Raw genomic sequence first — 12,555 nt, forward strand, 5'->3', positions numbered from 1 at the left:
CATGTCGGTGTCCACTGATAATTTTCTAATAATTTATTCAAACATACTCTGTGACTAAGCTGTAACAGAACAAGTTTCAATACGTATATGACAAAACCAAAAATGTATTTGATTAGAATTACGCGCATCGAAAGTGAAATGCTTAAACTTCTGCTCAAACTTTCCTCAATGAAACCTTCAAGCGTAATCTTGCCAATAATAAAGAATAAAAATCAGGGGTCACTGTACAAAATTTGGCACTAAAGAAACAGATAACTGAACATTGCAGATATTTGAAATTCAAACCATCATTCTCCAAGGGGAAAATAAGAATTTCGATTTTCAAAAAAAAAACCCTGAAAATCTTTCTTACTCCAAGTACCTAAAAATGAGCACCCTCAAGTGGTAGATCAGCGAAGTATTCGACAAGTTTGAGAGTCCAAATATCTACCCCTATCTACCCCTAACTTAAACATACGGATCACAAAGATGCGTAAATCTCTACACACCCTGTAGTTCATAATTTAAACAACAACAACAGCAGCTTTGAAAGGACGAACAAAATGAAATGAAATACATACAAAAATAAATACATAAAAAATACATAAAAATATTTTTTAAATACATAAAAAGTTACAGCATATTGAGCTTTTTAAGGGTATATAATATGTATTTTCGTTGGTTTTGCCTAAACCGATCTGTGAGAAATCTTTTACTATTACCAATGACAAGCAGCTGTATACAAGCCGGGCAGACCGCGAGCTATGTTTCAGACCAACGGAGATTGACCTTCGAGATAATTTTCTCTCGAGAACAAAATTGCACTGTTTCTTGTGACAAAATTTCATGGATACAAAATATCCTGCCATAGATCGCTAGGGAATATCTCATTTACTTGGTCGTACTTGGCTACTCATCGTTACAGTCAAGGTTACAGGAATTCTATGGCAAATAATTTCACAACTTCTACAGTAACTATGTCACCTGACAAGACACCGTGACGAGAGAGAGAGAGAGAGAGAGAGAGAGAGAGAGAGAGAGAGAGAGAGAGAGAGATGCCCAGACGTGCACCGTAGGCTCAATCTAACTAATCTTGCACTGACAAGGGCTTCAGCTCGTCGTTCTCTATGTTCACATGTTATTGAGTCAACAATTATAAACGTACCAATTCAGATAAACACATTAAAAACTGAGAATTTTTCTAAGTCCTTCTTTGAAATTCTATTACGCAAAAGCAAAACAATAGAAACTGTCCAGTGCTACGCAAATATTTAATAGTTTTATTTCCTACAGTCTACTTACTAACTAGATGCTCACTATGTATGTATGTATGTATGTATGTAGGCGTACTTGCAAACATTTTGTGTCATGTATCGTAAACCCTCTACACTTATCAGATTAACCCATCCTGCAAACAGCTTGCTAATTAACCTAGATCGCGCCTCGGGAACAGATATTCGGACTCTCAAACTTTTACAATTCTTTTCTTATATACCACTTGTTGGGGGTTCATTTAAAACACTTGGTGTAAGAAAACTTTTCACCACCTTAGTTTTTCGAAATTCGAAAATGTTATTTTTCTCCATAGAGTTAACACACGGATGGCGGCCATTTCGAATTTTAAATATAGGTAAACCTTGGGTTATTTTTTTTCTCTAGTACCAAAATTTGCAAGGTGACCCCCGATTGTTATTCTTGACTTTGAAAGAGAATGGTTGAAAGATTCCTTAAGGATAGTTGGAGCAAAAGTTAAGTCTTTCACTTCCGAGGCTCAAACTACCGTAAATTGTAAACGTTGAATGAACTCACTCGTCAACCTATCAGAGTTTAATTATCTGGCCACCCTTTACTTCACATGTATTTGACTTTGTGTTTGTTCATTCGCAGTGGAATTCTGGCGATATAGGCTGTAAGTGGTATGGTTTCATTGGGTTGTTCTTTGGTGCATCCAGCATCATCTGCATGTCCTGTTTGGCTTTCTTCCGCTACATGAAAATATGCCAAGAACATAGAGGTAAAGCAAAGGTTCATTTTGTTTCCAGTGCATGCCAACAAGGAATAACGTTACAAATGTGAGCAATCTGTAAATTAATTAATTAATTCTTTTTCTTGCATGGCTTTGCTAAAATCCTGCGGTTTGCTGCATCCTAGGTTGGCATTGCCGAGATTGCACAAATGACGGTGTTGAACTGAGCAACCGTTTCACTGTTTTTTACCAGTTTTACTGGTAACCCAGTACAGAATAGCTTGGAGCTATTCCTGACCTGTGTATCACGTCTGTGCCAACTCTACACCCAGCTTCTGTCACTAGCTAATCAACTGTAACAACTGCCGAACTGTCCAGTAAACATTCAACTAAACTATAAGTATGATTAACATGCCTCGTATATCGAACGTCGCGCGCTCCATAGGATTCAATGGTTCAGATTCGTTTATTGCGTTTCAAGGCCACCGGCCTATATGCAAAGAAGTTTTAAATACATTAGGTAACAAAATAATTATCAGGATTCAATGGTAACGCGTCGACGATGTCGCGGGCCGTATAGTCATCACTGGACTGAAAGTGAACCGGAACTTTTTTCAACTTGACATCTTTTGGATGTAAAAGTCTTGAAAACATGGGAAATCCGGTATTTGAAAATTTTGCATAAAAAATTGATAAACCGCATCACAGTAGTTTGAATATATCAATGCGCCATTCGATGGTGAAAATCGTTCCATTTTTAACGGTTCTTCGTCTAAATGAAAATAAAGCATTTGATCATCATTTGCGAATAGTCCTAAATATTTTGACTGAAAACTGTGTAAGAGAGACATGTAATAAAAAAGTTATAGCCCAAACATGGGACTATGTACCATCGGGGCAGGAGACCATTTGCCCTCCTTACGACGGGCAAATGGTCACCTACCCTCGGGCCCATAGTCACATAGGCACATAGTTACATAGGCACATGTTTTGGCCATAAGATATAATGATAATATTATAGCCGTATAAATGGAGTTAATAAAAACAAATAGTTTTTACTAACAGATCAAAAGCCTTCTTTTGCTGGAAACGTTGTTACGAAGGGCAAACAACAGGGGGCATTAGTAGGAGGTTGAGGGTTACCCTCACATGTCGTTATTCTCCCTGTGTTACGGAATCAAACATTTTCCTGGTCCCCAGAAATGTAGTTGTATTGAGGAAAAAAAATAATGAATACAGTGTAATCAGTAAAGGTAGAGCAATGCTTGCTAAAAAATAGTGAAAATTATTTATTCTATCTGGTTTTTTTTTGAAATTTTATTATCGATCATTTATGAATCTCGATAACTCCATAGGCTTTTAAAACATCTTTTCATAAGGCCGATATAAATTGCAGCTATTCTATTCTATTCTATTCTATTCTATTCTATTCTATTCTATTCTATTCTATTCTATTCTATTCTATTCTATTCTAATCTATTCCATTCCATTCTATTCTATCCAATAACTGATCGGACAATAAAATTAACACAGGTAGACTGGAGGGAAAATAATGATATATATTCATTGGTTAGTCTTGAGCGTAAATAAATGACTGTATAAGAATTATTGGGCATGTGCAGCAAATCATATCTGTGCTGCATCATTTCTTTCACAAAAGAACCTATAAAGACTCTACGTCGATTGACGCCGCAACCATTAGCAGCTATGAATTGATATAACGCTTGAACACTTGAAAGATATGAGTCGGTGATAGTGAACTGTTAAATTTCACTAGGGATCATTCTTGCACACGAGAGTGTTTGCCCAAATAGCATTCATATGTAAATTAAGTTCAAGTTTACAATTCCCAGAAAATACCTTTTCCAACAAGAATATCCGAAATTTCAGTATGGATCACTCATTGACCTTGAGAGAGTGTTAGCCCGATCTAAGTAACATTCAAATCTGAATTAAGTTCCAGTTTAGAGAAGTCTTCTGAAGTAAATATCTTGATAAACGGTGTATCCGATATATGCGAATTTTGGCCCGATCTAAATAGCATTCTGCACTTTCTATAACTCAGCTCCAGTTTTGATCAATCTTAACGCGCGAACAGTCTGTTCCGACGATATATCCGATAAATCCACTAATTTTAAAAAATCCCCCCCAAAAGACTGAACTGAGCAGCAGCTAATTCAGGCAATTTAGAACGATACTTAGCTCGGGTTAAATATCTTTCTAATTTAGAAAGTTTAGAATTATATTTAGCTCGGGCTATATCTTTAGCAGGGATTTTGCACCTTAAATCTTAATCTTAAGTTGAGCTGAATTCGAAAGTATACAACGATATTTAGAACGGGCTAAATATTGGATATAGCCGATAAATCTTTGGAATTTGTTTTTTCTCGTCATGGCCTATCTAAACTGCAGTTAATTTAGAAAGTGTATAACGATAACAATTAGTACTAAGTGGAGTTAAGTTAGAAAATTTGGAAGGGTGTTTAGATCGTGCTAAACATTAGATACATCGATGGACGAAAATCATGACTTGGAGGGTTTATATATTATGCATATAGCGATATTTGGATTGGTTGGGACAAAGTAAAGTCAAATTTCTAAATTTCTAGGAAAGCTTTCTAAATTTGAATTTAGACAAGCATTGGGTAGCTTTCTTAATGTCTTGCTAGATTTCTAAATTTATATTACATTTAACTGGGTCGGTTTTTATTTTACTTTCTAAGTTTTTGGCTAAACCGTATTGATTAAACGAAGTATGACCTACCACTGAAAGCTTCACGATTTGTCCATAGGTGCTAAACTCACGAAGAAGGATATTGGTGTCTATTTTGATAATATGGGTGATCAGTGGAGTCTGGGCTTCTTTACCCCTTGTGGGATGGAGCAGGTAAATATGTTTGTGATTTGTTTTCACGTGAGACGGCGCTCACAAGCCCCTGGGCAATTTCCAGTCTGTGTACCCTTTATGACTGGTATATTTGGAGTGCACTTCTTATAAAACTTGACGCATGTGCAATATAGGTGCGGTGCCATATTATATGATTCAACAGTTCATGTTCAAAACGGTTCCTCGTTATAGTTTTCATGTCAAGACGTCATACATGTCGGTTCGTATCAGAGTCGATATTCTTAACGTTTTCCTTTTACTATACCCGAGCGCTTAACATGCACGTCTTGTTTTCGTAACGAGACAGCCTTGATGCGTAGGAAGGCTTGCCTCAAAACGTCCAAGTTCCTTTATTACTTGATATATAAGAGGAGATTAAACGTTTTAAAATCATACTTTGGCTCGGTATATTATACAGTGTGTAGACATGCTAAAATAATGACATTTTTCTGGTATCACCTACAGCAATAACATCTTGCTTTTACGTTGTTTCCTTCATAGCTACGTTCCCGAGCCCTTCGGACTGTCATGTACAGTGGCATGGGTCAGCGAATCTCCATCAGACGTCGCGTTCATTGTTTGTTTGTTCATTTTCGTCTTCTTCTTGCCGCTTGTTGTGGTCTCATTCAGCTACGTCTCTATAGGATGGAAGATCTGGTTTCACCTTCGTAGCCTCAACAGCACAGAAGGAAATCGAAAGAAAAGGACCTGCGCATCGCAGATTGGTGACAAGCTGACGAAGGTAGGTTGGGCAGAAGCTTTCGTTACCCCTGTGTTACCGTACCCGTAAGCCATCAGATCATTCTTGTTGTATTACCTTACGGTCATGTTTAATAAGTAGATTTCATCAATTTTGAACCATTTGCTTACATATAACAGTCTTTCGTAAAACAATCTGCATTTGAAGGCTTAAAAAATTATAAAATGCTTAATCAAGTATAATCAAGTTTGTTATCGGGTAAAGATGCTCATGTGGCGCAAAGATGTGTAATCCTATTTTTTTGTCATTTCGGTAACTGTTTATGGTTGATAGATCAAACAATAAATAAATAAATGGAAAGGGTAATGCTTCTAAGATAATCAGCATTTACGACGACATTTGCAAAAACTTAATATAATCTATATTGGCCGCAATTAACCATTAACATGATTGGAACTAATTTAGGAGAATCGGATATTTATATTTTACAAATTTCCCAAAAGTGTTGGGTGCCTTATAACTGAATGTTGCAATATTACAAATTATTCATAAAAAGAAGTGTATTGCTTAAAGGGAAAACCAGATGAGCTTATATTTGCAGATTAAATCGACATTAGTTCACCATCCAATTTTTCCAAGTTAGTTCCGATCGTGTTCATTCTGGTCCGTGACATTATTTGGCCAACCACTTTTTGACCTTAACTAAATTTCGATCTTGAATGTGCTTTCTGGGCATTGCCTTCCTCAATTAAGAATACGTCTAGTGTAGTACCTTTCTCGGCCAAACTTATTTGTAATCAATGAATGCAAATGAAATTGCCTACTGAAATCAAACGACGACAGTCGAAATATTGGCAAATTTCATGATTTTATCGGCTTGCATGACCATTTACATTAAAATTGGAAGGAATTTCAATCTTTTTTGTGCTTTCTTTGCGCTGGATTTCTAAATCACGAATTACTCTTTCTGCCCGGTATCTTTGTAAGCCAACCTTTATCTTTAATCGTTCAATGAAAATAGGAATTACGGGTGAAGTGCTACATACAAGTAAGGTGTTGGTATTCCTGAGTACAATTAATAATGTTCATGACGTCACGTCAACTCCTATCGTCAAATTTTAACACCATTTTGAAATTAGAAATTAGAAATTGGCTCCACGTGACTTCAATTTAGGGAGACTTCATTTTTACGGGATTGAAATAAGGGAAGGTGTGATTTTTACCACACGGTTCCGAAGGGGGCTTGAATTTCTACAAGATGGTTTGAGGAGGAAATATTTTACACAAATTTTGTAGGGAACTATGGCAATAATAGGATATTGAAGGAAACATATATGACACCACAGAAATAAAACATACTTTTATGCTGACATCATAAAAGCCTATGGGCAACACAAACAGGATTCTACCAACAGCAGTGCTGGTATAAACATTTCTGGTCATGATAACTTTGCATAAAATGCATCATTTGATTCTGAGTGGGGGTCATCTGTAGTGTCAAGTTCATGCCCCCCCCCCCCGTAGAGGGAGTTGATACTCAAAGTAACTCGTCAGAATCTAATGATTAACCGTAGGCAAAAAGTGTCATAAACATTAATATATATACCAGTTCACTGTTCTTGTTCGCCTAAAGACTGTAGTTCGTAAACTGCTACAGTTGTATTAATATAGACAACCGCTGCAGTAATTATCAAATGGAAATCAATGACAGTTATATCAATATCATAGAGATTGTAAACTGTTAAGGTTGCACTCATATTCTATCATGTATTTTTTCAAAGTACATCGGTTCATGGTTGTGTATATGTTTCGTTCAGTTTTGTTGTGGTTGCCAGTTCAACAAGAAGCTTAATATGCAAAACACAAGTCCCGCGATAGGAGTTGACGTGACGTCAAGAACGTTGTTTATCGTAATCAGGAATAACAACACCTTACTTGTATGTGAGATTTTACCCAATTCGTAATTCCCATTTGAATTTATATAGGATGACCGATAAAGCAACCATGTTGAGCGTGTTGATCTTCTTCAGAAATACATTGCTAAGAAGGCACATTCAAGATCAAAATTTGGTCCAATTTTAATCTCAATGGTCATGCGAACCGATGAAATCATGAAATTTGCCCATATTTGGACTGCCATTGTTTTATATCAGAGTGACAAAATGGTTGACCGAATAATGTTACGGATTAATCACGTGGAGGCAGCTTCTAACTTCTAATTTCAAATTGGTGGTAACATTTCACGACAGGAGTTGACGTGACGTCATAAACGTTGTTTATCGTAACCAGGAATAGTAACACCTTACTTGTATGTGAGATTTTACCCGATTCATCATTCCCACTTGAATTTATTGATAACAAATAAGTTGGCCGATAAAGCAACTGCGCTGAGCGTGTTATTCTTTATTCAGAAATACATTGCTAAGAAGGCACATTCAAGGTCCAAATTTGGTCCAATTTTAATGTCAATAATCATAATGGTCAAGTGAACTGGTAAAATCGTAAAAATTGCCTACATTTCGACTGCTATTCCTTGATTTTCGGGTGAAAAAATGGTGAGCCGAATAATGTCACGGATTATACGAAAGGGGTCAAACAGCACTTCATCAACCGAATAATTAAAACATTTAAAATTGGCTATATGCCTAATTTCTTCTTTCTGTTGACGAGCAGAATCCTTCCGAGCCGCTGCACATAAATTCTTTCTGTCACTCTCAGTGACGAATTACGATATTCTCAGTCAGTCCTTTATACGATTCTATGGCAATAAGGGAGCGTTCAGTACAGCAGAGGTGGACCGGCAAAATCCAGGGGGGGGGGGCACCTTAAATGTGAAAACTGGGGGAAGGGTCATGTATTTTTTAAACAGCACAGAGGGGTGGGGTGGGGTCACTTGATTTCATAAGAATCCATTCCGTCAAAAAGCAGTTTCAAAAAATTATTGCATATAAAAATGATTCACAGCATGAATTCGTTCTCTGAAGTCATTTAACTGTACATCTGAACAAAAGTATAATTATCTGTCATATGAACATCTTGCCTTGGCAATCTGAGCCTTGTCTTCTTGTAAATCGAGCCCACTGAGGGCAATGAACGATTCCCATCACATGTATATCAATTATTTAACGTCCATAATCCATATTAGAGATATACCAAGTTTTGTCAAGGAAAATATTTAACAGTTACCTGTAGACTACCATGAAAAGTAAAATGATACTTTTAGGTGATATTCCAATATCATAATTTTTGTCAACATGTGATCTTCAAACACACTATTTGAATCAAGTACAATTGTATCAATTGTCAAACACTTATAAAGGCACAGATTTAGTTAGTTTAGTATTGTAAAAAAATATTCATGGTCTTCTCATAGACTCCGATGCATAGTGAATCAACATTTTGGTGAAATTCCAAAATCAAATTTCTTGCACACACATCAACTTATAACCACCCAAGTGTAATCAAGTACTTTAAAATGACTTATCAAATGTCTGTAAATCCACGGATTAGGTAGGTTTGTATAGGAAAAAATTACTCATAGTTTCCTCATAGACAAATAACATTTGGGTGAAATTCCAAAATCAAATTTATTGCACATACATCCACTTGTGATCACCCTAGTCTAATCAAGTACATGTATATCAATTATTTAACGTCCATAAATGCGCAGATATTGTTACTTTTAATTTGCAAAAACATAAGTTCATAGTTCTCTCATAGACAACCATTTAGGCCTATAGTGAATCAACATTTTTGGTGAATTTCCAAAATCAAATTTCTTGAACACATATGCACTCGTAACCATCCCATTCTCTTAAAATACAATTATGTCAATTATCCAACATCTACATATGCACAAGAATAGCAAGTTTGGCAACAAATTATTCAAAATTTCGTCACAGACTCCCATGTATAGTGGTTGAACATTTTCAGTGAAATTCCAAACTCAATTTTTTTGTACACATAATATGCACTGATAATAAAAAATAAAGTACAATATGTTAATTATCCAACGTCTATACATGTACATGCACATGTATAGCAAGTTTTTCATTGGGAAAAAAAATTAAGAGTTTTATCATAGACTCCCATGAAAATGAAAATCAAATTTTTGTATACATATGTATTATGTGTGTGCAGCTTTACTCAAGCAATAGGGGGGGGGGGGTAGTCATGAATTTTTTGTCATCTTAAAAGGGGGTCATCAATTTTTTGATTCACTTATTTTTGACTGATGCACGGGAAGAATTTGCCGGCCCATCCCCTGCCACGATAACTAAACGCTCCCTAATGGTGCTCAGATGTGGATTTCGTTTTCTCGGTAGATCGCTCTTGGGATCACCGTTTCTTTCCTGGTCGCTTGGTCCCCGTATGCCATCGAGTCCATGTGGGTAGCTGTGAGTGGCACTGACATCATACCAACGGGACTGTCAGCAGCATCCGCGGTTCTGGCAAAGACCTCGAGTATTTACAACCCTCTGATCTACTATATTGTGAACAAGAAGTTCAGAGAGGATGCCAATCGCTTGGTGTGTTGCTGTGGTTGTATGATCCTTCAACTACGCTTCAACTACGGTCCTGATGTCATGGGTGATATGGTGCAGAACCTCCCTTCCAGACGCGAAGTCGCGCCTCCGACCCTTCCCAACAAGCAGACGAGGAGGAAAGAGTCGTTGCCTGAGCTTCCACGGGAGAGAGTGGCGCGGAAAAGCCGTAGGGTGGATGAAGTTTCCTGCACTCTGGACGCTAAGTACCTTGAGATGTCACTGTTGTTCAGCCATTGCCCGCACCCTGTCGACAGCATGCGCAATACAGACCTTGAAGTGGCGACTACGTCAAGGGGTCAACCGAGCACTACGTCTTCGATGGCGCTGCCTAAAACCAGTTTTAAGTTCGTCGAACAATGTGAGCTGGAAAGTATAGAATCGGTATCTTAAAGAAGTCGTAGGTGGAAATGGAAAGAGTCACATTTAAGAATCTAGAGAATCGACGAAGGCATGCAAAATCATGAGCCTTGATTCGAATATTTAACTCTGCAAACACTATTCCATTTTGGAATATGCCTGTATAACCCTATATTGTTTTATTCCCATGCCAATGTGTGATCTATTCAATTTCCCGGTAGGATTTCTCCTACTACTAGGTGCGTTTATGCAGACACAATATCAAACAAATAACTCTGTAAGTGACATAAATTCAAGTATGTTTAAATGTTTCCCCGATTTGTTGAAAGCCATCATTACATTTCAAAATTTGTACACCAACGTACCATTTTCACGGTACTATTCTACGGATTTTATAGAATTTTGTAACATTAAGGCCGTCTCAATTGGAACGAGTTTAGTGAGTTAATGATGCGATAAACCTTTACCCCGGCCTAACTTTTGAAATTCAATTTAACTATGTGCTGAAAAAACTTGTCCTGGGATACAACTTTTTTTTCATTAATTTGTGAAATTATACCGAATGGAATCAACTAAAAATCAATGAAGAATGAGAAAAATGTACGTTCCTTTCTGCAACTATTTCTAGCCAATTAAATAAAACTGTATGATCATATGCTTTAAAGCCCCCACTCAATTATCAGATTTATCTAATATAAATATTATTTACTTGATAAAATATTCAATGGAAAACAAAAGAATGACAAACTGTTAATGGGCTGTTGACACATTCGCTAATGCGAGAGCCTGGGCTTGAGAAGGGCGCCTTTAAACTCTGGCATAAAGCCTACCTGTTCTCTTATGATTTTCCTGATTAATATGAGCAGGTAGTGATTTTCCTACAGAATTCTCGATATACCGTAAATACGATTTTGCCACGTAGATGCTGAAGTGAGTCATACAACTTGAAGACCCAGGCGGTCTGCTATGTTTTGAACATGACGAATTCCTACAGCTAAAACACAATAAGACTACAGAAGTCAAAGAGTAAAGGTTTAGATTTGATAGAGATTTCATACCAGTAATGCCTAAAAAGTTAAAAATATGCATGAGCTTTATTAGTTTCATCAACAGACAGAACTTTTTACCATGAAAACGATTGCAATGCGTTACTGCACAATAGTGTTCGACAGATCAGGATCTCAAACTCTTGCTGTGGCAATTAAGAAGTCGACTTTTTAACCATCATGCACTTCAGTATCATGCAAAAGGCAAAGATATATATGAGATAGGGAGAATCGAAGTGGAAATTTTGCTCATTGTACCTAGCAATATTATTTCCCTGTAATTCCCAGGACCATTGCCACCTCCCCTTTAATACATTGGCACAATTTTTACATCTATATTCAATGCACTTGGTCAGTGGCCTTAACTGCTATCACATTATGGGAAATTGTGCTTGTCGTCCCTTTTATCAATCCGTTTCTCATTTTACCCAAACTGTGGACCTTCTCAATCTTTTAAAGCAACTGTTCTGACGGTGAATTGAGACATCAGTCCAAAAGTTGATGAGATGTTGCTTTCTTGTTGCTATGGTTCTGTCACATCTGTCAAAACTTATCTAGTAGATACACTTGTGTTCAACTCCTTAAAATGATTAAACTACCTCAAGTTATCAATAGAAGTGTCTTTTGAGTTTTTTTGTAAACTCGATTTCAGTAGATTGATTAGTTCCCGATGTTTGCTTGGGTAAGCTTGCCCAAGCTTTCGAATGTATTTAAATCTGAATGTTGAACATCTTCATCTTTACTTTAACTAGACGCTTACATCAATTTGTTTCAATCGCTACGCAATTCCTTATTGTATGAATCTCTGTTTTACGTACGGGACAATCTGTAAATGTCCTTTATTAAGTACATGGGTCATTTGAATACCACTCAATTAACTTTTATGAAATTTTAAAATCAGTGTCCCTATATGTATTTTCCTTTTGCCAACAGAACATTTTTTGAGCCTAACCTAGTCCAGGACCTTTCCTCGGTGACGGTGTACGATACACTTCTTCTGAAACCCACGTTCCGGGAATTGTAAGTTTGGAGGAAGTGTATTGTACACCGATTCCCAACTAACGCTTAACCTA

At 36.8% G+C, this 12,555-nt stretch overlaps 1 protein-coding gene across 1 annotated transcript in view; it reads left to right on the forward strand.

The window, feature by feature from the left end:
• LOC139145064 (opsin-5-like) overlaps positions 1 to 12,092 on the forward strand; it is a 36,685-nt gene extending 24,593 nt beyond the window's left edge. Inside the window, exons 3-6 of the mRNA XM_070715998.1 lie at positions 1,867 to 1,993; positions 4,738 to 4,832; positions 5,334 to 5,574; positions 9,858 to 12,092. Coding sequence (XP_070572099.1) covers positions 1,867 to 1,993; positions 4,738 to 4,832; positions 5,334 to 5,504 — 393 coding nt within the window. The 3' untranslated portion in view covers positions 5,505 to 5,574; positions 9,858 to 12,092. The remainder of the gene's footprint in view (positions 1 to 1,866; positions 1,994 to 4,737; positions 4,833 to 5,333; positions 5,575 to 9,857) is intronic.
• Positions 12,093 to 12,555: the final 463 nt, after the last annotated feature.

This window comes from Ptychodera flava, chromosome 12 (genome assembly GCF_041260155.1).
Source record: "Ptychodera flava strain L36383 chromosome 12, AS_Pfla_20210202, whole genome shotgun sequence".
Lineage (NCBI taxonomy): Eukaryota > Metazoa > Hemichordata > Enteropneusta > Ptychoderidae > Ptychodera > Ptychodera flava.